This window comes from Balaenoptera musculus, chromosome 7, assembly GCF_009873245.2.
Source record: "Balaenoptera musculus isolate JJ_BM4_2016_0621 chromosome 7, mBalMus1.pri.v3, whole genome shotgun sequence".
NCBI lineage: Eukaryota > Metazoa > Chordata > Mammalia > Artiodactyla > Balaenopteridae > Balaenoptera > Balaenoptera musculus.
Window position 1 is genome coordinate 21390596 of NC_045791.1, and position 26842 is coordinate 21417437.

The 26842-nt window shown below is 38.4% G+C and overlaps 1 protein-coding gene across 2 annotated transcripts in view; it reads left to right on the forward strand.

The window, feature by feature from the left end:
* The window catches only part of THSD7B (thrombospondin type 1 domain containing 7B), a 751247-nt gene that overhangs the window by 238099 nt on the left and 486306 nt on the right, over window positions 1–26842 (forward strand). For both annotated transcript variants that reach the window (XM_036856921.1, XM_036856923.1), the window contains exon 5: window positions 26320–26475. In XM_036856921.1, coding sequence (XP_036712816.1) covers window positions 26320–26475 — 156 coding nt within the window. The remainder of the gene's footprint in view (window positions 1–26319; window positions 26476–26842) is intronic.

The window sequence follows — 26842 nt, forward strand, 5'->3', positions numbered from 1 at the left end:
ATTCCATCTTATGAGATTTAGCCCACGGCTTTTGGAACTTGCATTTCTCAATTCTGGGTGCAAGTCTAGCTCAGCTCCTGCATCTGTCACAAACTCTTAAGGAACTTGAAGGGAAACCAGGGTGCAGCAGGACCATCCATGGCTGGTTCCCAATTGACCCATCTCCGTCTTGGAACAAGGCTCAGTCTCTGAACGCAGTCTCCACATAGAGCTCCAATGAAACAATGATTTAATGAGAAACAGATGTTTTCCTGAAGATTTGAAGGAAGAAAAAAATGAAGAGACATATCCTACATCATACTCTTCAACTCAGTAGCATTTCTCATTGGGCCATTAGGCACAGTGTTCTGCCTCAATTTTATCCTCCAAATTCTTATTCTCTGGTGGCTTCTTTATCTTTTTTCTTCTTTCAACTCATACCCTCCTTCTCCTCCTCTTTCTCCTTCTCCTTCTTCTCCTTCTTTAGGACAACTCACTTCTTTTTATGTTAACCATACTACATTTAGCCAATCAAAAGTTTGAGGGTTAGAAAAATAGTGTCTATAGACTGCCACTAAATAGGACTGTAGGGGACAGAATCTCAGTTAATCCCATTCAGATTGCTTTCTGCCAGTGCTCTTGTCATGTCTACACTGCCAAAGATAGCCTCTCATTTGTCAGACTTTGTTCTGGGATAGCAGCTCCTTTCCCTACTTTCTTTACAACTTCCACTATGAATGTACTGTCAATAGATTTTTCTAGAAGTTCTGTGAATGAGATTTTCATAAAATATTTGCACAGTTAAAATTCTCATTTTACCTTAATATACCTCTGTGATTTTTAATTGTTTTATTTTCCATGCATACATTTTACATACAGTAAAGTGTTCAGATCATAAGTGTATGTTTTAATGAATGCATCTCTAGGTACCAGCATTTCCATTACCCCAGAAAGTTCCCTTCTGCCCCTTCCCAGTGTCAATTGAAAAAAACAAATGCACAACCTAAAAGTTGAGAGTTATGTTTTATTCCACAGACATTCTGAGGACTTCAAGCCCGGGCCGGGTCACAGCATCTCAGATAACACTGAGAAACTGTTCCGAAGAGGCAAGCCAGGATATGTAGGAATTTTTGCAACAAAAGAGTAGGTAGTCAGAACATCAAAAGATTACTGTTAATAAAAGAAAACCAGATATCTCAAGTTAAGGAATTTATCGCTTTTCCATGTATGAGAAGATACAAGAGTCCGGGCTCACTGAACTCATTCCTTTGGTATGCACCTCAGCTGTATGGGGTCAGTATCCTGTGCCTTCTCATCCTGAGTCTCCTCAGGGTGCACCATAGGGGGGGCTGCAGCAGCTGACTGCTGGATGGGGGGCTCCTGTTCCCATCCTGAGCTCCCTCAGGGCTCACCGTCGGGGCGGCTGTAATGTGGTGGCTTGATGGCTGTGACATCCTTTGTTTACTGATACGGCAGGTGGCATTTTAGTTCATACCAGTCAGTCCCGTTTCACTTCCAAGCCCAACCACCTCCAGAAGCAACCATTCACCTGTCTGTAACTTGCATTTAGTTTATACAGCGCTAGGCTTTTATATAAATGGAATCGTATATCATGTACCTTTCTGTGTTGCTGTTCACTCCTCATGATATTTCTGAATTTCATCCATGTTATCCTCATACTGTAGAGTAATATTCCATTGAATGAATATAGCACAGTTTATCCGTTCTCCTGTTGATTGACATCAGGATTGTTTTTCACCATTGTTTATAAAGCCACCGTAAAGATTCTTGTACAAGGCTTTTTTTGTGAACAAATTCTTTCATTTCTCTTGGGTAAATACCCAGGGGTGGACTTGCTGGGCAATAGGGTAGGTATAATTTTATTTAAAAAAAAAACTCTCCAAATTGTTTTTTTTTTTTTTTTCCCAAATAGATTATACTATTTTACACCCCTGTCAGCTGTGTGTAAATACGAGGTTCTGATTGCTTTATATCTTTACCAACATTTGATGTTTTCAGTCTTTTTACTTTTGACTATTTTGGTGGGTGGATATCTCCCTCTGGTTTTAATTTGCATTTCCTGGTGACTAATGATGTTGACTGATTTTTCATGTTCTCATTATATATCTTCTTTGGTAAGTTGGAATCTTTTACCGGTTGGAGAAGGGTTGTGATGGATTTTCTGTCTAGAATAACAATGTCCATGTCCTTTAGCAGACTGGCTAGGTTCCCCATCCTCTCCAAAGGTTACTTTTCTTCCTTCATCTCTTTTTTGTGCCTCCCCTGAGCTACACGCCATAGGTTTAGATTCATTGATTTCCACCAGGTGAGCATAGCTGTGACATTTAGTGAGAAAATGCATGTGAAACCATTATATTCTGTCAGTTTTACAAATATGAATTATTTTCCTACCTCCTTTTTAATATAAAATTGGGGTTTTTTAGGAGATAATTGTGTGTGACTCTCTAGTTGAATGCTCTAACCTAGCAAGTCATGGTGTTACTTACCGTACCCTATTTACCTCATCTTGTTATAATTCTAGTTCATTATGTATGGTGGTATTACTGTATTATTTTAAACTCTTCTGAGGTATTTACTCCTGTGTATTACTGAGCATATCTTCCACTGCTGTTTTTTTCTATCCTATTCAACCTTCTGTCCTCCATCTATTCCACTTTACAGCTTTACATTGTTCTTTTTCTTTCTTTCCTTTCATTTTCAGCTTGAAGCATACCCTATAATTATTCATGGAGAGTCAACCACTGTGTTAATATTCAGCGCCCACCGTGTGGACATGTTGTTGTTTGAGGGTAGGGTATGTGTGTAGAATTATTTTCAAGCAATGTTAACTAGACTGCAGTTAGTCTCCTAGCAGATCATCTGAGAAATTCTGCTAATTTTTATGTTGGAAAAGCTAATAATGAGAGGATCTGCTATTCTAGATCTAAGGGAACACATTTTTGAGGCAATTTGGATATAGTATTGAACCAATGTGATACAGAGATGAATCCACCCACAGAACAGTGCTGCAGTGAGACCCCCAGCAGAGCCAGGAGATGGCCCAATCACAGTAGGCACCTAGTATTAAGAAGGTTAAGGAACTATCTATTTGCAGGCATTTAAATTCCAGTTATGGAATCCTGAATGCTCCATGCCAAGTCCTGGAGTAGTTTGCCAGCCAATAAGCCGTGATTTGGGGTGGTGAATAAAAGGAGAGTTAGACATTCCTTCCTACTATCCTTTGATTGATGTAGATATTGCATTTGCCTTCATGATCCCTTGCGGGATGCTCTTGGAAGCCCTCCATAGTAGAAATATTCTTGCTGAAATTCTGCCATTAGCAATTTATTCCTTTGGCTTATGAACTGTGTTTAAACAACTCTCTTCATTGAAAGGCTAACACATTGTGCCAAATACCGTATGACATTATTTGTCAAGCGTACTTTAATCTGAAGTAGCTTAATGAGATGGCATTCCATTTAATTTTTACTTGTTCTCATCAGATTTTATTTATAAAATAAATGCATTAATACAAAAATGTATATAGGAAATATATAGCACAAAAAGTTAAAACATTTCCCTCAAGTCTGCTCCAGTAATCTCAGTGATAGTTATTGTAAATGAATTGGCACAAATACTTCCTGGTCTAATTTTGTATGTATAGAACACACCCACACAAACACACACAAACACAGGTATATCTAAATGTGCATTCGGATCTATTTTTTTCCTTATCACATAAAAGAATTATACCTGGCATAATTCTCTACAACTTGCCTTTTGTCACTTGATTTTGCCATGATAGTAAATATATAGAGATCCCTCATAGTAACAATTGCATAATATTCATGGTGCAATCTTAGTTAATTTAACCATTTTCCATTAGAAGGGCATTTAAGCCTTTTCTTGTGATAACAAATAGTGTTTAGAAAAACATCTAGCCATACATCTAGCTTTCTTGAAATGTGAATTGTCAATATTTTAATAAGATTCCTAGAAGAGGAGTTGTTGGATTTGGGGATTTCAAATTTTATAAATCCTGCCAAAATTCCTTCTAAAACTGCTGTGCCATTTTAAATTCATTAACAATGTCCAAGCATGCCAGTTTCTTCAAATTCTTGCCAGTACTAAATGTTTTCATTTGTTTTTAATTTTTGCCAACTGGATAAGAGAGAATTGCGGTCTTGCCATTTAAAGTTCATCTCCGTGATCATTAGAGAGAATTTATTTATTCAACAAATATTTATTAATTATCCACTATATGTAGGAACTGTTTTAGACACTTGGAATATAGCTGTAAACAAAGTAGTCAAAGTCCTTTTTGTGATATTTATATTCTGATGGGAAGAGAGAGATAATGGATAATTTGGCAAAAAAATACATATCAGAGGGTGATAGATGCTATGAAGAAAAATAAAGCAGACTATGAAAAAAGAAAATTATGAATACATGGGTAAGACTATGTATTTCTTTAAATAGGGATGTCAGAAAAATTCTTTCTCAAGAGGTGATATTTGAGCAGAGACTGAAGTAAAAGAAGGGAGTGAGACTAGCTCTCACAAAAAAGTGTTCCAGGCAGAAGAAAAAAGTGCAAAGCTCTATGGTAGCCATGTACTTGGAATGTTCCCTGATGTAGCAAAGAGCCTCTCACACAGAGGAGTGTGAATCAGGGGAGACAGGCAGGAGGTGAGTCTGGGCCCAGGGCCAGATGATGCAGAGACAAGCCGGCCAAGACAAGTGTCTGGGATTTAGTCACTTGAGATGAGATGCCAGGTTTCTCTGAGTGGTATCGCAGCCCAGTGGTGCGTGGTAAGCCTGCAGCAGGCAATAAATAAAACATGCATCTTCTGTAGAGAACTTATAAGCAATGATAAACCCAATCAGAAAACACAGAGAACAGATTAATAGATGCCAGGTGAGTTAGTGATAGGAGGGGGTGGGTGTGGCTATAAAGGGATCACACAGAGATCCTTGTGGTGATGGAACCGTTCTGTATCTTGATTGTGGTGCAGGTTATGTGAATCTACACAGGTGATAAAATTACAAAGAACTACACACATACACACACCCACACACAAACTGAGTGTACATAAAACTGTAGATTGTACCAATGTCCATTTCCTGGTTTTGATATTTTATTCCAATTATGCAAGAAGTTACCATGTAGGAAACTTGGTGAAAGGTATACAGGACGTCCATGCACATTTAATTTATTATTATTTTCTGTTAACTTCCTGTGAATTTATAATTACTTCAAAATTAAAAGTAAAATAAAATGTATAACCATGAACATATGATTCTTAACCATATGAGTGATAAAATACTCTTCCCATGGGGCAGGCTACTCCCCCCCACCAACTCTTGGTGCTCACTGTTTACAGTCTACAACTTATGTTTAATGTTCTTTGTTTAAACCTTTGTCTGCTAAGAGCTTGGGTAGTGGATACAGTGAACTTAGGTTTTAATATAGTTCAAGATATACATATAGCTAGAGGTTTATTTAAACGACTATAAACTTTCTATCATATAGTTGTTTTACATATGAGGCGCCATACTTTGATAAACAATATGCTAACAATATTTTTTTATTAGCAGGGAGAGAATTGTTACAAAATGTAGTAAGTAGCTTTAAAAAATAAACCTAATGGAAGACTAAGAAATTAAAGGCAGTATGTGAAACTTTGTTATGCAGTCTTATAAATTCTTAGAGTTTTTTATTTGATGTTCTTAAATTATCTAGACAATAATCATATATAAGTGATAATGTTTATCTCTTTTCATTTAATATTTATAACACTTGTGTCTTTTAAAATTTTATTGCATTGGTTAGGAAATCTCATACAGTGGTATGTCATTGCATGTTAGCTGGTATCCCTGCCTTGTTTCTGACTTAAATATCTAGAGTTTTTCACTTCTAAATATGATTTGGTTGTGATTTATGTTAGATGGCATTTATTAAGTAAGGGAGTTTGTTTATTTTGGGGGGGATTTGTATATTTGATTATTCATGGCTATGGAATTTATATGTAAATAAATTTATATATAAATAAATAATTTTTTATATAAATAATATAAATAATTTATATATTATATCATATATATTATACCATATTATACCATGTATTATATCATTATACATACATATATGTATATACATATATATTTACTGAAATGAGTTTTATTTTTTTTAACATCTTTATTGGAGTATAATTGCTTTACAATGGTGTGTTAGTTTCTGTTTTATAACAAAGTGAATCAGTTATACATATACATATGTTCCCATATCTCTTCCCTCTTGCATCTCCCTCCCTCCCGCCCTCCCTATCCCACACCTTTGGTGGTCACAAAGCACAGAGCTGATCTCCCTGTGCTATGCGGTTGCTTCCTAGTAGATATCTATTTTACTTTGGTAGTGTATATATGTCCATGCCACTCTCTCTCTTTGTCACAGCTTACCCTTCCCCCTCCCCATATCCTCAAGTCCATTCTCTAGTAGGTCTGTGTCTTTATTCCTGTCTTGCCACTAGGTTCTTCATGACCTTTTTCTTTTTTTTCCCTTAGATTCCATATATATGTGTTAGCATACTGTATTTGTTTTTCTCTTTCTGACTTACTTCACTCTGTATGACAGACTCTAACTCCATCCACCTCACTACAAATAACTCCATTTCGTTTCTTTTTATGGCTGAGTAATATTCCATTCTATATATGTGCCACATCTTCTTTATCCATTCATCCGACGGTGGACACTTAGGTTGCGTCCATGTCCTGCCTATTGTAAATAGAGCTGCAATGAACATTTTGGTACATGACTCTTTTTGAATTATGGTTTTCTCAGGGTATATGCCCAGTAGTGGGATGCTGGGTCGTATGGTAGTTCTATTTTTAGTTTTTTAAGGAACCTCCATACTGTTCTCCATAGTGGCTGTATCAATTTACATTCCCACCAACAGTGCAAGAGTGTTCCCTTTTCTCCACACCCTCTCCAGCATTTATTGTTTCTAGATTTTTTGATGATGGCCATTCTGACCGGTGTGAGATGATATCTCATTGTAGTTTTGATTTCCATTTCTCTAATGATTAGTGATGTTGAGCATTCGTTCATGTGTTTGTTGGCCATCTGTATATCTTCTTTGGAGAAATGTCTATTTAGGTCTTCTGCCCATTTTTGGATTGGGTTGTTTGTTTTTTTGTTATTGAGCTGCATGAGCTGCTTGTAAACCTTGGAGATTAATCCTTTGTCAGTTGCTTCATTTGCAAATATTTTCTCCCATTCTGAGGGTTGTCTTTTGGTCTTGTTTATGGTTTCCTTTGCTGTGCAAAAGCTTTTAAGTTTCATTAGGTCCCATTTGTTTATTTTTGTTTTTATTTCCATTTGTCTAGGAGGTGGGTCAAAAAGGATCTTGCTGTGATTGATGTCATAGAGTGTTCTGCCTAAGTTTTCTTCTAAGAGTTTGATGGTGTCTGGCCTTATATTTAGGTCTTTAATCCATTTTGAGTTTATTTTTGTGTATGGTGTTAGGGAGTGTTCTAATTTCATACTTTTACATGTACCTGTCCAGTTTTCCCAGCACCACTTATTGAAGAGGCTGTCTTTTCTCCACTGTATATGCTTGCCTCCTTTATCAAAGACAAGGTGATCTTATGTTCATGGGTTTATCTCTGGGCTTTCTATCCTGTTCCATTGATCTATATTTCTGTTTTTGTGCCAGTACCAAACTGTCTTGATTACTGTAGCTTTGTAGTATAGTCTGAAGTCAGGGAGCCTGATTCCTCCAGCTCCATTTTTCGTTCTCAAGATTGCTTTGGCTATTCGGGGTCTTTTGTGTTTCCATACAAATTGTGAAATGTTTTGTTCTAGTTCTGTGAAAAATGCCATTGGTAGTTTGATAGGGATTGCATTGAATCTGTAGATTGCTTTGGGTAGTAGAGGCATTTTCACAAGGTTGATTCTTCCAATCCAGGAACATGGTATATCTCTCCATCTATTTGTATCATCTTTAATTTCTTTCATCAGTGTCTTATAATTTTCTGCATACAGGTCTTTTGTCTCCTTAGGTAGGTTTATTCCTAGGTATTTTATTCTTTTTGTTGCAGTGGTAAATGGGAGTGTTTTCTTAATTTCACTTTCAGATTTTTCATCATTAGTGTATAGGAATGCAAGAGATTTCTGTGCATTAATTTTGTATCCTGCTACTTTCCCAAATTCATTGATTAGCTCTAGTAGTTTTCTGGGAGCATCTTTAGGATTCTCTATGTATAGTATCATGTCATCTGCAAACAGTGACAGCTTTACTTCTTCTTTTCCGATTTGGATTCCTTTTATTTCTTTTTCTTCTCTGATTGCTGTGGCTAACACTTCCAAAACTGTGTTGAATAATAGTGGTGAGAGTGGGAAACCTTGTCTTGTTCCTGATCTTAGAGGAAATGGTTTCAGTTTTTCACCATTGAGGACAATGTTGGCTGTGGGTTTGTCATAGATGGCCTTTATTATGTTGAGGAAAGTTCCCTCTATGCCTACTTTCTGCAGGGCTTTTATCATAAATGGGTGTTGAATTTTGTCGAAAGCTTTCTCTGCATCTATTGAGATGATCATATGGTTTTTCTCCTTCAATTTGTTAATATGGTGTATCACATTGATTGATTTGCATATATTGAAGAATCCTTGCATTCCTGGAATAAACCGCACTTGATCATGATGTATGATCCTTTTAATGTGGTGTTGGATTCTGTTTGCTAGTATTTTGTTGAGGATTTTTGCATCTATGTTCATCCGTGATACTGGCCTGTAGTTTTCTTTCTTTGTGACATCTTTGTCTGGTTTTGGTATCAAGGTGATGGTGGCCTCGTAGGATGAGTTGGGGAGTTTTCCTCCCCCTGCAATATTTTGAAAGAGTTTGAGAAGGATAGGTGTTAGCTCTTCTTTAAATGTTTGATAGAATTTGCCTGTGAAGCCATCTGGTCCTGGGCTTTTGTTTGTTGGAAGATTTTTAATCACAGTTTCAATTTCAGTGCTTGTGATTGGTCTGTTCATATTTTCTATTTCTTCCTGGTTCAGTCTCGGCAGGTTGTGCATTTCAAAGAATTTGTCCATGTCTTCCAGGTTGTCCATTTTATTGGCATAGAGTTGCTTGTAGTAATCTCTCATGATCTTTTGTATTTCTGCAGTGTCAGTGGTTACTTCTCCCTTTTCATTTCTAATTCTATTGATTTGAGTCTTCTCCCTTTTTCTCTTGATGAATCTGGCTAATGGTTTATCAATTTTGTTTATCTTCTCAAAGAACCAGCTTTTCGTTTTATTGATCTTTGCTATTTTTTCCTTCATTTCTTTTTCATTTATTTCTGATCTGATCTTTATGATTTCTTTCCTAATGCTAACTTTGGGTTTTTTTGTTCTTCTTTCTCTAATTTCTTTAGGTACAAGCTTAGGTTGTTTATTCGAGATGCTTCCTGTTTCTTGAGGTAGGCTTGTATTGTTATAAACTTCCCTCTTAGAACTGCTTTTGCTGCATCCCATAGGTTTTGGGTCGTCGTGTCTCCATTGTCATTTGTTTCTAGGTATTTTTTGATTTCCCCTTTGATTTCTTCACTGCACACTTTGTTATTAAGTAGTGTATTGTGTAGCCTCCATGTGTTTGTATTTTTTTAAGATCTTTTCCTGTAATTGATATCTAGTCTCATAGCATTGTGGTCGGAAAAGATACTTGATACGATTTCACTTTTCTTAAATTTACCAAGGCTTGATTTGTGACCCAAGATATGATCTATCCTGGAGAATGTTCCATGAGCACTTGAGAAAAATGTGTATTCTGTTGCTTTTGGGTGGAATGTCCTATAAATATCAATTAAGTCCATCTTGTTTAATGTATCATTTAAAGCTTGTGTTTCCTTATTTATTTTCATTTACGATTATCTGTCCACTGTTGAAAGTGGGGTGTTAAAGTCCCCTACTATGATTGTGTTGCTGTCGATTTCCCCTTTTATGGCTGTTAGTATTTGCCTTATGTATTGAGGTGCTCCTATGTTGGGTGCATAAATATTTACAATTGTTATACCTTCCTCTTGGATCAATCCCTTGATCATTATATAGTGTCCTTCCTTGTCTCTTGTAATAGTCTTTATTTTAAAGTCAATTTTGTCTGATATGAAAATTGCTACTCCAGCTTTCTTTTGATTTCCATTTGCATGGAATATCTTTTTCCATCCCCTCACTTTCAGTCTGTATGCGTCCCTAGGTCTGAAGTGGATCTCTTGTAGACAGCGTATATACAGGTCTTGTTTAGGTATCCATTCAGCCAGTCTATGTCTTTTGGTTGGAGCATTTAATCCATTTACATTTAAGGTAATAATCGATATGTATGTTCCTATTACCATTTTCTTAATTGTTTTGGGTTTGTTTTTGTAGGTCTTTTCCTTCTCTTGTGTTTCCTGCCTAGAGAAGTTCCTTTAGCATTTGTTGTAAAGCTGGTTGGGTGGTGCTGAATTCTCTTAACTTTTGCTTGTCTGTAAAGATTTTAATTTCTCCATTCAATCTGAATGGGATCCTTGCTGGGTAGAGTAATCTTGGTTGTAGGTTTTTCCCTTTCATCACTTTAAATATATCCTGTCATTCCCTTCTGGCTTGCAGAGTTTCTGCTGAAAGATCAGCTGTTAACCTTATGGGGATTCCCTTGTGTGTTATTTGTTGTTTTTCCCTTGCTGCTTTTAATATGTTTTCTTTATATTTAATTTTTGATAGTTTGATTAGTATGTGTCGTGGCGTGTTTCTCCTTGGATTTATCCTGTATGGGACTCTCTGTGCTTCCAGGACTTGATTAACTATTTCCTTTCCCATATTAGGGAAGTTTTCAGCTATAATCTCTTCAAATATTTTCTCAGTCCCTTTCTTTTTCTCTTCTTCTGGGACCCCTGTAATTCGAATGTTGGTGCGTTTAATGTTGTCCCAGAGGTCTCTGAAACTGTCCTCATTTCTTTTCATTCTTTTTTCTTTATTCTGCTCTGCAGTAGTTATTTCCACTATTTTATCTTCCAGGTCACTTACCCGTTCTTCTGCCTCAGTTATTCTGTTATTGATCCCTTCTAGAGTATTTTTAATTTCATTTATTTTGTTTTTCATTGTTGCTTGGTTCCTCTTTAGTTCTTCTAGGTCCTTGTTAAATGTTTCTTGCATTTTGTCTATTCTATTTCCAAGATTTTGGATCATCTTTACTATCATTATTCTGAATTCTTTTTCAGGTAGATTGCCTATTTCCTCTTCATTTGTTAGGTCTGGTGTGTTTTTATCTTGCTCCTTCATCTGCTGTGTGTTTTTCTGTCTTCTCATTTTGCTTATCTTACTGTGTTTGGGGTCTCCTTTTCACAGGCTGCAGGTTCGTAGTTCCTGTTGTTTTTGGTATCTGTCCCCAGTGGGTAAGGTTGGTTCAGTGGGTTGTGTAGGCTTCCTGGTGGAGGGGAGTAGTGCCTGTGTTCTGGTGGATGAGGCTGGATCTTGTCTTTCTGGTGGGCACGTCCACGTCTGGTGGTGTATTTTGGGGTGTCTGTGGCCTTATTATGATTTTAGGCAGCCTCTCTGCTAATGGATGGGGCTGTGTTCCTGCCTTGCTAGTTGTTTGGCATAGGGTGTCCAGCACTGTAGCTTGCTGGTCATTGAGTGAAGCTGGGTCTTGGTGTTGAGATGGAGATCTCTGAGAGATTTTCGCCGTTTGGTATTACGTGGAGCTGGGAGGTTTCTTGTGGACCAGTGTCCTGAAGTTGGCTCTCCCACCTCAGAGGCACAGCCCTGATGCCTGGCTGGAGCACCAAGAGCCTTTCATTCACACGGCTCAGAATAAAAGGGAGAAAAAATAGAAAACAAGAAAGAAAGGATAAAATAAAATATAATAAAGTAAGATAAAATAAAATAAAGCTATTAAAATAAAAAATAAGAAAAAAATTATTAAGAAAAAAAATTTTTTAATTTTTTAAAATAAATTTTTTAATTTTTTAAAATAAAAAATAAGAAAAAAATTATTAAGGAAAAACTTAATAGGGCTTCCATGGTGGCGCAGTGGTTGAGAATCTGCCTGCCAATACAGGAGAAACGGGTTCGAGCCCTGGTCTGGGAAGATCCCACATGCTGCAGAGCAACTGGGCCTGTGAGCCACAATTACTGAGCCTGCGCGTCTGGAGCCTGTGCTCCGCAACAAGAGAGGCCGCAACAGTGAGAGGTCCGTGCACCGCGATGAAGAGTGGCCCCCGCTCGCTGCAACTAGAGAAAGCCCTGGCACAGAAACGAAGACCCAACACAGCCAAAAATAAATAAATTAATTAATTAATTAAAAAAAAAAAACGTACCGATGACTGAGCCGCACCCTGCAGCAATTAAATCTGAATGTCTACAGATAGGACCCAGTCCAGACACTATACTTTAAAAAAAAAAAAAAAAAAAAATTATTAAGAAAAACATTTTTTTAATTTTTTAAAATAAAAAATAAGAAAAAAATTATTAAGAAAAAATTTATTTAGGAAAAAATTTTTTTAATTTTTTAAAATAAAAAATAAGAAATTTATTAAGAAAAAATTTATTAAGAAAAAAAAATTTTAAGTAAAAAAAAATGGACGGACCGAACCCTAGGACAAATGGTGAAAGCAAAGCTATACAGACAAAATCTCACCCAGAAGCATACACATACACACTCACAATAAGAGGAAAAGGGGAAAAAATAATATATCCTGCTCCCAAAGTCCACTTCCTCAATTTGGGATGATTCGTTGTGTATTCAGGTATTCAACAGATGCAGGTACATCAAGTTGTTTGTGGAGCTTTAATCCGCTGCTTCTGAGGCTGCTGGGAGAAATTTCCCTTTCTCTTCTTTGTTGTTACAGCTCCTGAGGATAAGTTTTGGATTTGGACCCGCCTCTGCGTGTAGGTCGCCTGAGGGCATCTGTTCTTCGCTCAGACAGGACGGGGTTAAAGGAGCAGCTGCTTAGGGGGCTCTGGCTCACTCAGGCTGGGGGGAGGGAGGGGTACACATGCGGGGCGAGCCTGCGGCGCGCCGTGCATTCTCCTGGGGAATTTGTTCCTGGATCACGGGACGCTGGCAGTGGCGGGCTGCACAGGCTCCCGGGAGGGGCGGTGTGGAGAGTGACCTGTGCTCGCACACAGGCTTCTTGGTGGCGGCAGCAGCAGCCTTAGCATCTCATGCCCATCTCTGGGGTCCGTGCTGATAGCCGCGGCTCGCGCCCGTCTCTGGAGCTCGTTTAGGCAGCGCTCTGAATCCCCTCTCTTTGCACACCAGGAAACAAAGAGGCAAGAAAAAGTCTCTTGCCTCTTCGGCAGCTCTAGACCTTTTCCCGGACTCCCTACCGGCTAGCTGTGGCGCACTAGCCCCTTCAGGCTGTGTTCACGCCGCCAACCCCAGTCCTCTCCCTGGGATCTGACCTCCGAAGCCGGAGCCTCAGCTCCCAGCCCCGCCCGCCCTGGCGGGTGAGCAGACAAGCCTCTCGGGCTGGTGAGTGCTGCTCGGCGCCGAGCCTCTGTGCGGGAATCTCTCCGCTTTGCCCTCCACACCCCTGTGGCTGCGCTCTCCTCCGTGGCCCCGAAGCTTCCCCCCTCCGCCACCCGCAGTCTCCACCTGCGAAGGGCCTTCCTGGTGTGTGGAAACCTTTCCTCCTTCACAGCTCCCTCTCACTGGTGCAGGATCCGTCCCTATTCTTTTGTCTCTGTTATTTCTTTTTCCTTTTGTCCTACCCAGGTACGTGGGGAGTTTCTTGCCTTTTGGGAGGTCTGACGTCTTCTGCCAGCATTTAGTGGGTGTTCTATAGGAGCAGTTCCCTGTGTAGATGTATTTCTGATGTATTTGTGGGGAGGAAGGTGATCTCCGCGTCTTACTCTTCCTCCATCTTCTCCTCCTCCCCCTGAAATGAGTTTTTGAGTCTCCTCCCTGAAGTGTTCATGTAGTAAGTTAAATTAACAGATATACCAATGTTGAACCATCTGTGCATTTTTAGGGAAAAACATTCACTCTTTTAATTTTCAAATTCTTTTAATGTTTTAATGTGCTGCTGAATTAAATTTGCAGCTTCTTTTAATATTTTAATGCATTGCTGGGTAAAATTCACAGTACCATGGACATAGTAGAAAAAATAATATTTGGGGATGATTATCATTTGGATTTTTGCATATTCATTTGTAAGTACAATTTCATTTTATAAGACTTTTTTTTCCCTCTGATGTCCTCTAGCATCAGGTTACAACATGCAAAATGGGACTAGTTAAATGGTGAGAGTGGAAATTTAATATGGAGTGTAGAGAGTAACTTCAGAGTGTTGAGAAGCCCAGGCTTGCATCCCACCAAGATGTGTATAATTGGCCAAAAGGCAGCAGGAGGTTCCTACATACCTGGAACCTTAAAAAATGAGACACCAGGAAAAAAAAAAAAAGGAGAGGGCCTGGCAGACCAACTTGACAATTGTGCTCAGGTTATTGCACCTTTTTCAGAATTTCTCATTCTGTCCCTGATTTTTTTTTTCTTCTGGGAATACCTACCTTATGTACAACGGGTACTAGGCACATGGATGCCTAATTACATACCTGTTTTGTAATAGTCCCTAGTTTTTCTGTGTAAATCTAGTTCATCTGCTCAAATTATAAGGTCAATAAGATACGGGATTATGCAGTCTCTTCTCTGGCACTTTGTAGCAATGCCTAGAAAAAGGGGTAGGTGTTCATAACTGTTTTGCCTTGAAGAATCAGGCTGGGAGATGGGAAGGGGGATTTAGTGGTTCTCCATTTTATTGCAATTTCAGCTCAGTTGGCATGTCTTATTTGACAGTGATTTGTGTTAAGTAGGTACTTTCTGCTTCCAGAATATTTCCTTTTGCGATGAATATAGTCTCCTTTTAACATGACACTGCATATTGCTAAGAGGTTACAAAAGGTGAGTGGCCTAATGTAGACACTTGCACACTGCTTCTATTTAAATTTTTGGACTTTGGAGTCATTAACAAATAAATGTAACATTCTGACTTTTGATGCTGTCTCTATTAACCTCATTCTTTGTTCCACTAGCCATGTTTCACTCCATGTCTTAGTATCTTTTTTCTAAAATCTACACTGGCTAATCTCAGACCCTGAGAATCTGTTACTGATTAGTTCTTCCATCTACTGTGTTTTTAATGGTGTGGACTCATATTTCTTTTCTTGATCAGTCACCTGAATTTATTTTTTTAAGCTATGTGTGTTTTAGGTTTTTTTTTTTTTAATATCTCTGATGATTTTCTATTTTTTTTTCAAAGTTTTTGATTACAAAACAACTCATGGTAATTTATGAACATAAGGCTTCCTTCTAATTTGCAGGGGGAACTTTTAAACCAACCTGATTCTACAGATAACTTCTTATTCTTTAAGTTGGTACATAAGCAGGGTCATAGGCAGCATAAACTGCATTATTGTGTGAATTAGAAAAAGTCTCCCCCTCTGGGTAGAAGTATTAGAAAGAGATACCGTCTGGGCATAAACCACAGAGTGTAGTTTGGCAGGAGGAACACAGGCTGGATTTCAGCTCCTACTTGACCCCTTGGTTGACTCAACCTGTATAACCCTATATAGAACCCTGTAAATCAGGATTCTTTGGGTACCTTCATACTCTTTCAGATGTTCATCAAATATTTGCTACTAATTCCTTTTTATTTAATATCTGGGTTAGAATTGAAATTCATATAACCACATTCATTCATTGGTATATTTATTCAAAATTTGTTGCACGCCAACTATCTGCTTGTCAGTGTTGGAGGGGCTAGAATTACAGTGGTGAGCAGGTCAGATAGAATGGCTGTTCTTGTGGAATCTGTTGCTGTACTTGACAGTCAGTGTTAAGTAGAGAGGACAAAGTTGGTTATTGTCTGGTGGCCTGGAAGATGTGGTCCTGTCTTTGTTCTCACGATAAGAAATATGTCGGAGAGCAGGAATGGTAGTGTTAGGAGTCTGTGTCCTGTTTGGATTCTGTTTGGCCAGAATGGATGCAAGATGATTCTGGATGGGTAACACTTTTGTCCTCAGTTGAGGTGACTCATTATTCTCTGTAATGCTGCATAGGAAGCTCCTGAAGGCTGACTTTCGTGTCAAGTTGCCTATTCTACTTTAAAGATCTCTAGCTGCCAAAGGTCTGAAACTTTTCTGAGCAACCATGCTTACTGTTCTTTCAGGGTCCCCTCCACCTAAAAAATAGTCATGATAAACATGTCTTACCTTTGAACTTCACCAGATTGAACAAAACAGAATTTGTTAGAGAGCCTCAATTAAGATATACAAACATTAAAAAAAAAAATTGTTGTGTGCAGCTGTATCTCATTTTATGATATAAAAAAATCTATATTACTTTGGAAAATTCAGTTCACCATCCCTTTTAAAAATACGTAGGAACACTTTCAGAATTACTGTTTATTTGTATTTAAATAACCTATGAGTACATCCATACTGCTTTTAATATAAAATCATCTAACTGTGTTTTTAAATTAAATAATTGTTATCTCATTATTTTTCTTGCTTTTTCTCTCAAATTAAGACTTCATAGAAAGCAACTGTAATATTTTAAAACATAAATCACTGTCTTTTTGATATTATAACCTGTTTTGCTCTGTTGATATATTTAAATGTGCAAAAAATTGGAGTATGCAACTTCTCAAGACAGCTTTTTAATAACTTGACTACTGTCTAAACAAAAGACAAAATTTGTAAAATTCTATGGCATTTCAACTGTTTTAAATGTCTGTATTCTCTGTATGCATCAGAATTCTACCAGAGAATAGCATATTGTATTAGTTAATGTATTATCTCCTGATTATTGCAAAAAAAAAAAAATCAGCATGTAGATTCCAACTTCAAGCAAAGCACAGGTATTGAGAAGCACTGTAGTCAAATTAAAAGGATAGATTCCAACCTACAGCCATGAAAATGTGCACTGAATTCAAGAATTTCAGAGCCTTGAGCTGGAAGAGTCTAACATGGTGAAGAAAAGGGAAAACCAGAATCACACTGGCTGGGTTCAGGTCCTGCCTCTGCTTTTGCTAATTATAGAAGCTGGGGCAGAAGTTTAAAATTTCAATTGTCTCACTGGAAACTGGAGATACTAGTAGTACTTGTCTCATAGAATATTTTGCTAATTGAACCAGAATATACTTGTAGACTGCTTAGCCTACAAACTTAAGGTCAATATGTGCTCTAGTCCATGCCTTCCCAAAGGGGATGATATTGCCCCCAAGGGGACAATAAAAGGTTCTTGGGGTGAAAAAAATCTTACACTTTTTACATATAAAGTATATGTATGTAAAACTTACTTACACACAGTATATTTGTGGTGTGAAAATGTTATAGGGTAAAAAGGGAAAATAAGGGAAAAAATGTTTTCAAATGCTCCTTGAGGAGGAGATAACATAACAAAGGTGAGAAGCATTGGATAGTCTCTTTATTTTACAGAAGATCAAATGCTAAACAATTTGCCCAATTTACACAGGTAGTGGTAGACTTTCAGTTTAATGGATTTTAATGATAGTATTGATATTTGGCCAATTGGCTTTTCAAAATCATACTCCATAAATTATTCAGAACATTGACTCCCTGACCTGCTAATCATAAAGATTTTCGAAGATATAAGTCCTCACTCTACTCTCTGCTACCCCCTTCCCAGTCCTGACCCAGTTCTTCTGAGTTGGGTCTACCTTAGACCCACTGGTTTATCCAAGTGGGAAGCTACTACTTTATAATATTGGCCTTGACATAGTGAAGAGCTATAGAAAGTAGGACTTGTAATGTATGAATAGGCCTGGGAGGAAAAGAACTTTCATCCAGTTTTGCAATGCAGGGGTTTTGGTTTGTAATTTTTGTGTTACTTCTAAAAATGTATAATACAATTTCTCATACAAAAGAATGAACTATTCTGCATTTAAAAATGTTTTAGGCGGTGTCTCATTCCTTTCACTACTTAAGAACCTGGTGAATCCCATGAGCCTTCCTTTGAAGTCAGATTAACTTGTTCAGTCTAAAACAATTTGCAAATTTAAAGCAGTGTATGCTAACAAGGCTATCAGGTTCAGTGAGCCCTTTTCTTTCCCTTCCTTTAAAAACAAGATGGTGCACATATTTGTTTTAGAGAGCAATAGTTCTTTCTTGGCTCTCTAAAATAATCACATATTTCCCCTTTTGTTTTATGGCCCCTTAGGAATGGCTTTAAGCTTTGCAGTTTGTGATGTTCTTGGAGGACTGTGTCACCTCAGAGAACATGGATTTCCCCTTCTTGTTACCATTATTTAAAATGTCCATTGAGTTATTCCCGGGTTGAAACATCCACCTTCTATATCCACCTAAATCAGACCTTCTAAATCAGGTGAAAGCCTTTCTTGCCGATGGAGTAACAGGGCATCCTGTGACCAGTACTGAAGTCTGGGAGACCTAGGTCTGCTTTCTTTTGCCACCTTCTGACCTTTCTTACCAGATCTTCCTGTTCCCTGTTCCTGCTCTCTGACACATTCCTATCTCAACCACGTTGTTTTTTTTTGTTTGTTTGTTTTTTTTGTATTTTTAATATATCCTTTTTCTTTCCAATTCTTGCCCAATGGGCTTAGGGACGTTTTACGGTCACCTCTGTTTTTCCTCAGTTGATGGGTTGGATATGGTTGATAAGGAAAAAGAACTGGGCTAGTGACGCTATGTGTACCCAGTGGAGGGTGAGCTTTACAGCCCTCCTTCTCCAAGTTCCAAGCTGCCTTAATGGCTTCTTTGGTCATCCTTTGCTCTTTAAGAAAATCTAGGGGTGGGCTGCTTATTGTGAACTCATTGTAATAACTTAAGAATGACTTTAATCTTAAATTTTATTTTTTATAAATGTATTTATTTATTTTTATTTTATTTTTGGCTGCATTGGGTCTTCGTTGCTGCGCGCAGGCTTTCTCTAGTTGCAGTGAGTGGGGGCTACTCTTTGTTGTGGTGCACAGGCTTCTCTTTGCTGTGGCTTCTCTTGTTTTGGAGCATGGGCTCTAGGTGCGCAGGCTTCAGTAGTTGTGGCACGTGGGCTCAATAGTTGTGGCTCACGGGCTCTAGAGGACAGGCTCCGTAGTTGTGGCGCATGGGCTTAGTTGCTCCCTGGCATATGGGACCTTCCCGGACCAGGGCTCGAACCCGTGTCCCCTGCATTGGCAGGCAGATTCTTAACCATTGCACCACCAGGGAAGTCCCTCTAATCTTAAATTTTAAGATGAAAATAGTCATTATAATTTAGTTTCATTCTCTCCATCAAACCTTTAGTAATCATTTTAAGTACCTTTTAGAATCACATCAAAAACACCCACCTTGCTCCTCATTTTCCTCTAAAACACCTACCTTTCCTGAGGTTTGGCCTTTAATACTGATATTTTTAAACCTATTTTTTTCATTTTATTTCTCTTTAAGAATTTTTCAGAAGAGACATAGTGTTCACTTATTCATTTTCCTAATTAAATAGTCTGAGAAACGATCAGAAAGAAATTCTCAAAAGAAGATGTGGTACGTATATACAATGGAATATTAGCCATAAAAAAAGAATAAAATAATGCCATTTGGAGCGACATGGATGGATCTAGTGATTGTCATACTGAGTGAAGTAAGTCAGAGAAAGACAAATATCATATGATATCACTTATATGTGGAATCTAAAAAAATGGTACAAATGAACTTATTTACAAAACAGAAACAGAATCACAGATGTAGAAAGCAAACTTATGGTTACCAAGGGGGAAAGGGTGGGGGGAGGGATAAACTGGGAGATTGGGATTGACATGTACACACTACTATATATAAAATAGATAACTAATAAGAACCTACTGTATAGCACAGGGAACGCTACTCAGTACTCTGTAATGACTATATGGGAAAAGAATCTATAAAAGAGTGAAGATATATATGTGTGTGTGTTTAACTGATTCACTTTGCTGTACAGCAGAAACTAACATGACATTCTAAATCAAATATACTCCCATAAAATTAATTAAAAAAAGAGGAACAGAGGAGAGAATATATCATAAAGAAATATATGAATATAGGGCTGAAGGCTACTGTGTTTCTCCCCTAATTTTGTAATTGTTGGATATTGATCTAATTACTTTCTAAAACTGAACACATACTTCATTTATTTTGTCCATTTTTATTCTGAATATTGTTTTCCATCTTTACGTATCATGTTGTTACTCTGTAGCATTAGGAAAATCACTAGTTGGTAGGTATTTTCTAATTCACTATGTGAAATGGATGAAATTTGGAAAATTTTTTGACATGTGGCCAAATTTCACATAATTCCTGCAATTAGAAATAATTATTTTTAGATATTATATTTATGGTACATACATACACATCCTCCTGCCAAACTGTATTGCACAGTACTTTGCCAAGAGAGTCACAACATGGCTAAAATTAAGCTTTATTAGATATAATAGGATGAGATGTGATTTAATTCTTTAAGCTGCCTGTAAGTGCTAGAAGACATATTTGCTTTTATTCTAACCACTAAGTTAAAAGAATGATGCATTATTTTGCAAATCCCAGTGGCAAAAGGCATTTGAAATAATACATGAAGCTTCTTGAAGGAAAATAGCTTTCTGGTTGAAACTGTAATATTATTTATCTTTCCCCTTCAACTGTTTGACTCCTTCAGTTTGTAGAAGCCTATTTATTTTAGCAGTTAGGTGGATTGAATTTCTGCCAAGTCAGTATGCTCCCTAAATGAACATGTCAGAGGCAATACTGTTTCTCAAAAACCATTTAGAAAGCAGCATTTTTACGTAAGTAGGCTCTTTCATTATTTTTGAATTAACTCTGAGCAAATGCTGTTTATATTATGATTTCCTGGACACCCTGTGGAACGAGGGGGTTCTGAGTTTTGAGTGAGAATTCCCTTTGGGTTTGACAGGGCCTGCGTTTGATTTGGAAAATTGAAGTGAATATAACTTTTTGGTCTAAGTTCTTTGTGAAGGCTGATGTCTTTCTGCAAATCAAATATCTTATGTAAAATCAACTGAAGATAGAATGCAGGGGTACTCAGGTACCCCTAAGATAGAAAGCAGACAAAATCATCCGGGTTTTAAGAGTTCCCAGGAAGTAGCATCACCTTTACTTTCTTTTCATCTCTATCTCCCTGAAAGTACTGGAAAATAATCAATATGTTTGAGTAATTTCTTGCCCATGATCAAGATCTTTCTTTCTGTTCTGAGGGAAAGCTGAGTTCCATTATGCCATGGCAGAATTACCTGATACACTTGCTAAATTTTTAAAGACTCATTTGATGTTTCATCTGATAATAGGCATATTAAAAAATAAGAAAATGCCATTGGCTCCTGTGATAACATTTTTTACTCTAAGCAAACATAACTCATTTTTTAAATAAAATACAGAGGGTACCTAGTTATTAATTATAATTAACTAATGATGATGATGATGCAATTTCCATTTAATTTCTTTTTGAGGCATTAAATGGCATTGAAATTTAGATCTTACAAAATGGCCAGCAGTAGGCGTAGGGGGGTAATATACTCTTATTGAATCTTTGTCAACTTATTTCTGTGTTGATTCAAATTAGTTTGGATCAGAGCTTAATTTAGTTTCAAAGAAGGAAATGTGAAGGCGCTCATTTTTCTTTACAGTGGTGGTCACATGCTAATGATCACAACAGGCATTTTTCTTCTTAATTACAAATCATTTCGATTGAATTTGTATGTTCATCTAAAATCACTTTGTCCTTAAGGAAAATCATGAACTATGCACATTTCTAGAATTAAGAACAGTTTTTTCTTTAACATTAAATATATCAACTCCAGCATATTCCCACCCCCTTTGTTAATTAGCATTCTGTTCATGGAGTAATTCATTATTTAAGGTGACTTTGCAATCATTAGTAGCAGACTTGCACATTTCTTGTAAGGCAGGTCAATTTAATAATTTCTTATTGCAAATGAAAAATTCCAGGTTAGGCACTGAAATATTCAAAGCATTAATGACTACTGCATATGTACAATCACTTATCAGACTGTAATATATTCCCTAGCTTTAGAAAACTACTGCTATGTAGTGATCTCAGTTGATCTGAGTTAAAAGTTACTTTGTCTCTTTAACACTTTGTGGCCATGAGAGGTCTTTATAGGGACTAACACTGTAGCCTACAAAACCTAAATAGCCTAGAAAACCTTGGGTAATTGCTTACCTAGTCAGGCAATTGGTCAACACAGGAATGGCAGAGGGTGTCAAGGCAACATGGTCTAAGGCAGCTGGAGAAAGTTGGACCAGCATAGACTTTCACTGAATAGGTACACTGATTGCAGCAGGGATCCATTGCATTAGAGCAGACAGTTATTAGCAAATAGAAATAAAGTTGTTTCAGTCAGTATATCTAGAGAAAGGATTTCAGGTGACTAGAAAAGCAGCTCCTCTTCCCACAAACATCATGGCTGGAGTTTGGTCAAGAAGAATTGAGGGCTCAGTAGAGAGTAAACTACCCAGAACATCCAATTTGAGGTGGTTCAGGTATGCTCCCCTACCCCGCCCAGCTCCCAGGATAATTTTATTACATCATGAACAGCTCCAAATAAAAGAACAGTTGTTTAAAGTGGAGCACATTTTGGTCTCACTACCTCCTGCTTCGTCAGGGAGGTGTGGGATGGAGCTTGAAGGAGTATTGAAGTGACAATAAAGTAGGAGAGGAATTTGGATTTTGTTTAAAGGGTTAAACAGCCTGTAACCTTCATGAATGTCTTGGATCTGTCATGTCACTCGTTGCCTCCATTGTGGTCACTGTGATTCATAAACAAAATATGCTTGGTACGAATGACCTCATCTGTTCTGTCTGATGCCTTCATTCCATGGAAGGAAAACCAGGAGGAACAGGTGGAGGTGAGTCAGCCACCAGGGACAAGGCTCGGGTCTTGCTCTGCCTTGGACTGGCTGAGTGAACTTGGAGAAACCACCTAAGGTCTTTGGAGTTCAGTTTTTCAGTAAAATTGGTGAATTAAACTAAATTAGCTCTAAAGCTCCCCTTCTAGCTCTAAGAGTCAATAGGCGTAGCGATATCCTGTGTTCACTTTTCTTGGGGAGTTGACTACCTAAGTGGTCTGAAGCTGGTAAGTGCTTCATGACTTACTCATGATTTATTTCTAGAACAAATGTATCCCAGGGGGCTGAAATAGAGAAAAGTTGACCCAAGCCCATTGATTCAATGCCTAAATGAAGTATCTTAGACATGTCCCTGAGACTGGAAGAATTTATTGACATGGATTAAGATCTACTGTCTTTCAAAGCAGCAGGTGCTGAAGAGGCATGAGTGCTCTGACAAATGGCCTCACTTCCACCCCTGGGCCTCCAATTATGCCGCTTAGTAGCCTCCAGGGAAATCCCCCCATTCCTCACCAGCACACCATGTCTCTCCCTTATTTCATATCTTAGTACCATTAGCCCTAATGTCCAACAGTCAATTGATTGACAGTTAAGTATTTATCAAAGGGGACCTTAGGGGACTTAACCCCTCACCTCCCAATAATCATCAACAGCTCTCCAAAAATAAACCAAATAAACATAATATCTGTAAAAACATTGTCCTTGACAAATGCAGCTTCAGGACAAGTTCCCCAGTCTCTTTCCAACTGCACTACCAACCCTAAGGCTTAACTGCCTTCTGGACAGTTAAGCCATTCTGGCGCTTCTAACGAGATTTAGTTCAGACCTGCTGTGAGCCTAGGTATTGTGCTGGTGGATTGACCAGTTTCAACTGCAGGGTCCAACCTCAAGTTCAGAGATTGTGGCAGCAAGTGTCTGCTGGGTCTTGGAGCTGAGACGTTTGGGGTACCTTCTCAGCATTGATCATCAGACACTTAAGTTCTGTCTGGTGTTACAGGGAGACAGCCATGGCAAAGGAAAGAGAAGCAGCAATTATGGCTTTCTCGTCTTATTGTTGAGGCTCATGGACTCATGAATGCTTAGTACCAACTCACATTGAAAAAGAGGCACATTGAGGACAAGTGACCTTGTCTGTTTCACTACTAATCTAGCTTCAGCACCTAACACAGTGTTAACTCATGGTAAGTACTTAACAACGTAGGTTGAATGACCGATGATGAGGCCACATAGAGCAGTGGTTCACAGCACAGCTTCTGGAACCAGACCACCTTGTTCCAAATCCTGCCTCCACTGCTTGCTAATTGGGAATGTGAGCAAGTGAGTAAACTGTGTCTCAGTTTCCCCATTTTAAAGTAGGAATAATAATAGTATATATCTCAAAGTTATGCAGGATAAATGAATTGATGTTTATAGACAGTGCCTGGCATGCACTATAAATGTTTATTAAACAGCTGGAGTAATCAGTTTACATGCCCCCACTTCCTTTTCCATCATTACTTAGGTTTTGTTTTTGGAACTAAAGTTTGAGTTTGTGAGAACACATGCTAACCAAGCATGGGCCTGGACCAAAACACACTTCTGCCTTAAGACCTCTGGCTGTGCAGCTTTCTATTTATACAATGCTCTAAAGCATCTCTTTCCATCAATCTTGTTAAAATGCTACTTGACTTACCCTTCTTGACTGAGAGTTCCTTGAAAGCAGACACCATCCAATAGGGCCTGATTTAAATGGGTACTCAGTGGTTTTGGAATGAATGCATGATGTACTCAGTGAATGGCTGCTTGTGGGTCTTTTACTGACTCCTGGGGAAGGAATTGCAAACCCCTCCACCATCTCACAGGTTCTTCTTTACCCGTGGTCCGTCAGTGTCATATGCACATCCACAGTCCTGGTCACTCCAACCTCCCCACCCAGCTGTTGCTATCTTCAGCACAATCTCTGATCATCACCTCTCCTCAGCCTTCCCAGGAAACCCCTTTACTTTCCCCCAATATCTGCTCTGTCTTCCCTTGACTGTCTCTTCCACATGGCTTGCACGCTTTGACATTTACGTTAGCAATCTTGCTTTGTTCCTGTCTTTTATTTTAAGTCAGGTCAAATCCTTTTGGTAAACTGTAAAAGAATTATTTGCAAACAAACCATTATTATCATTTTCCTTTGCAACCTTTTGTTTTTCCCATTCACCCTCATAAACACCTCAAGCCGCTCCACTTCTTTCCCCGATGGTTAAAACATCTTCATGACAGTATTTTTTTCATTTTGCTCTTGCTTTGGTTTACATTCAGAGTTCTGCTGGTCACAGCCATGATTTATTTCGATCTGTATCTGATTTAATTCACATCTTATGTAAAGAGTGAGGAAGCAAAGTAGATGGGGTGATTTACCACCCTATTGTCTCATACCAGTCTCCATCTTTGAAGCACTTCTGATCTGCTTAACGGATGGAAGTGACATATAGGAAATATTTCGACCATAGGACAAGACAACCCATAAGATAAAACCGTCTGATCTTAAACCATTGGCTCACAAACTCTGAATTGCTCCAAAACCCGCTTAGTGTGGGATCACTCTGTGCAAGTGTAGTCAGGCACTTGGCTGTTCTTTTATTGGGTCATTTTGGGGTATTGCTATCCTAGCTCCTATTATGTTATAGTCTCCATGAGAATCAGGAGCCCATCTTCTTCTTCATCTGTGTATTTTCATGATTCTCAGCATGGGTCTGCATAGAGAGGACACTTGATGAGCACCACTGATGGACAGATGATTACTGCCTCCTGCCTTGACCCAGTTCTGGGCATTCTCCGGGCGCAGGTGCATACCAGGAAGAGCTGGAAGGTTCCTAGTTGGCATTTCCTGTGGCTCTGCAGACATTCCTTGTGCCTCTGGGTAGGCTTTCTAATGAAACTGACTTCCAGGGGCCAATTCTGCCACCGCAGATCCTGATTTTTCTTCTTCTTCTAAAAACCATTCTTCCTCCGTGTCTTCGAGAGGTCCACCCCTCAGGAGAGTAATAGCAGTAGATTGGTTATGCTAAACACCCCACCTCAGGGTTCAATTTTGAATTTTCCACAACAAGCCAGTCATTTGTATAGTCGAGATAGACTCATCTTGGAACTTCACAAAGCCACTTAATTTTTTTAAACTTCATAACTCTAGATAATTTGTATCTAGGTTTCCAGTCCTCTCTTGGATTCCCAGGGAATACTCTGTCAAACAGGAAACTCAAATGCATGCCCTTTGTCACTGTCTTTTCTTGCCTTTCCTCACCCCAAATGCTAATAATGTGGAGCTAAGTAGTACATATTGGAAGAGTGTTGATATTTTGTTTGCATATAATCTGTTTAACCATAAAGCTGATGTGAGCAAGGCAGGCACACAAATAAAGATGGGAAAAATTCTAGGGATGTTCAGAGAATGTGACTCGGGCCATTTTTTTTTTCCATCCATGCAGTGTCTAGACCCGTGGAAAAGACTTTATGTTTGGGACCTGCCCCTTCAGCTTCTCAGCTCTGCAATATCCCTTGCTCTACAGACTGTATAGTATCTTCCTGGTCAGCCTGGGGCTTGTGCATCCATGAAAACTGCCACGATCCTCAGGGAAGAAAAGGTGAGTGCCTTGTTTGTGTGTGCTTCATTTCCTTCCAGTGCACACTATTTATTCTGGTCGCTAAATAGCCCCTTAAGTCTGTTTAGGACAATATTTGTTTGTAAAATGTAGATAACCAGCTCAAGTCTGCCAGCATTCAGTTATTAAGGAAGCATTGGAGACATTTCTATGGACACAGAATCCTACCTTGGTTGACCTTCCAATTAGGCTCGTAGCTGGTGAAGTGACTATTACTGAAAAATGGTATAATTTAACCCCGCAAGATACTTGGTCCTGACCAAAATGTCCATAAGACATTTGTTCCACACCAAAACATCCTTCATATTTGGACCTGTCCAAAACATCCATGAGCATATTTGTCCCATGC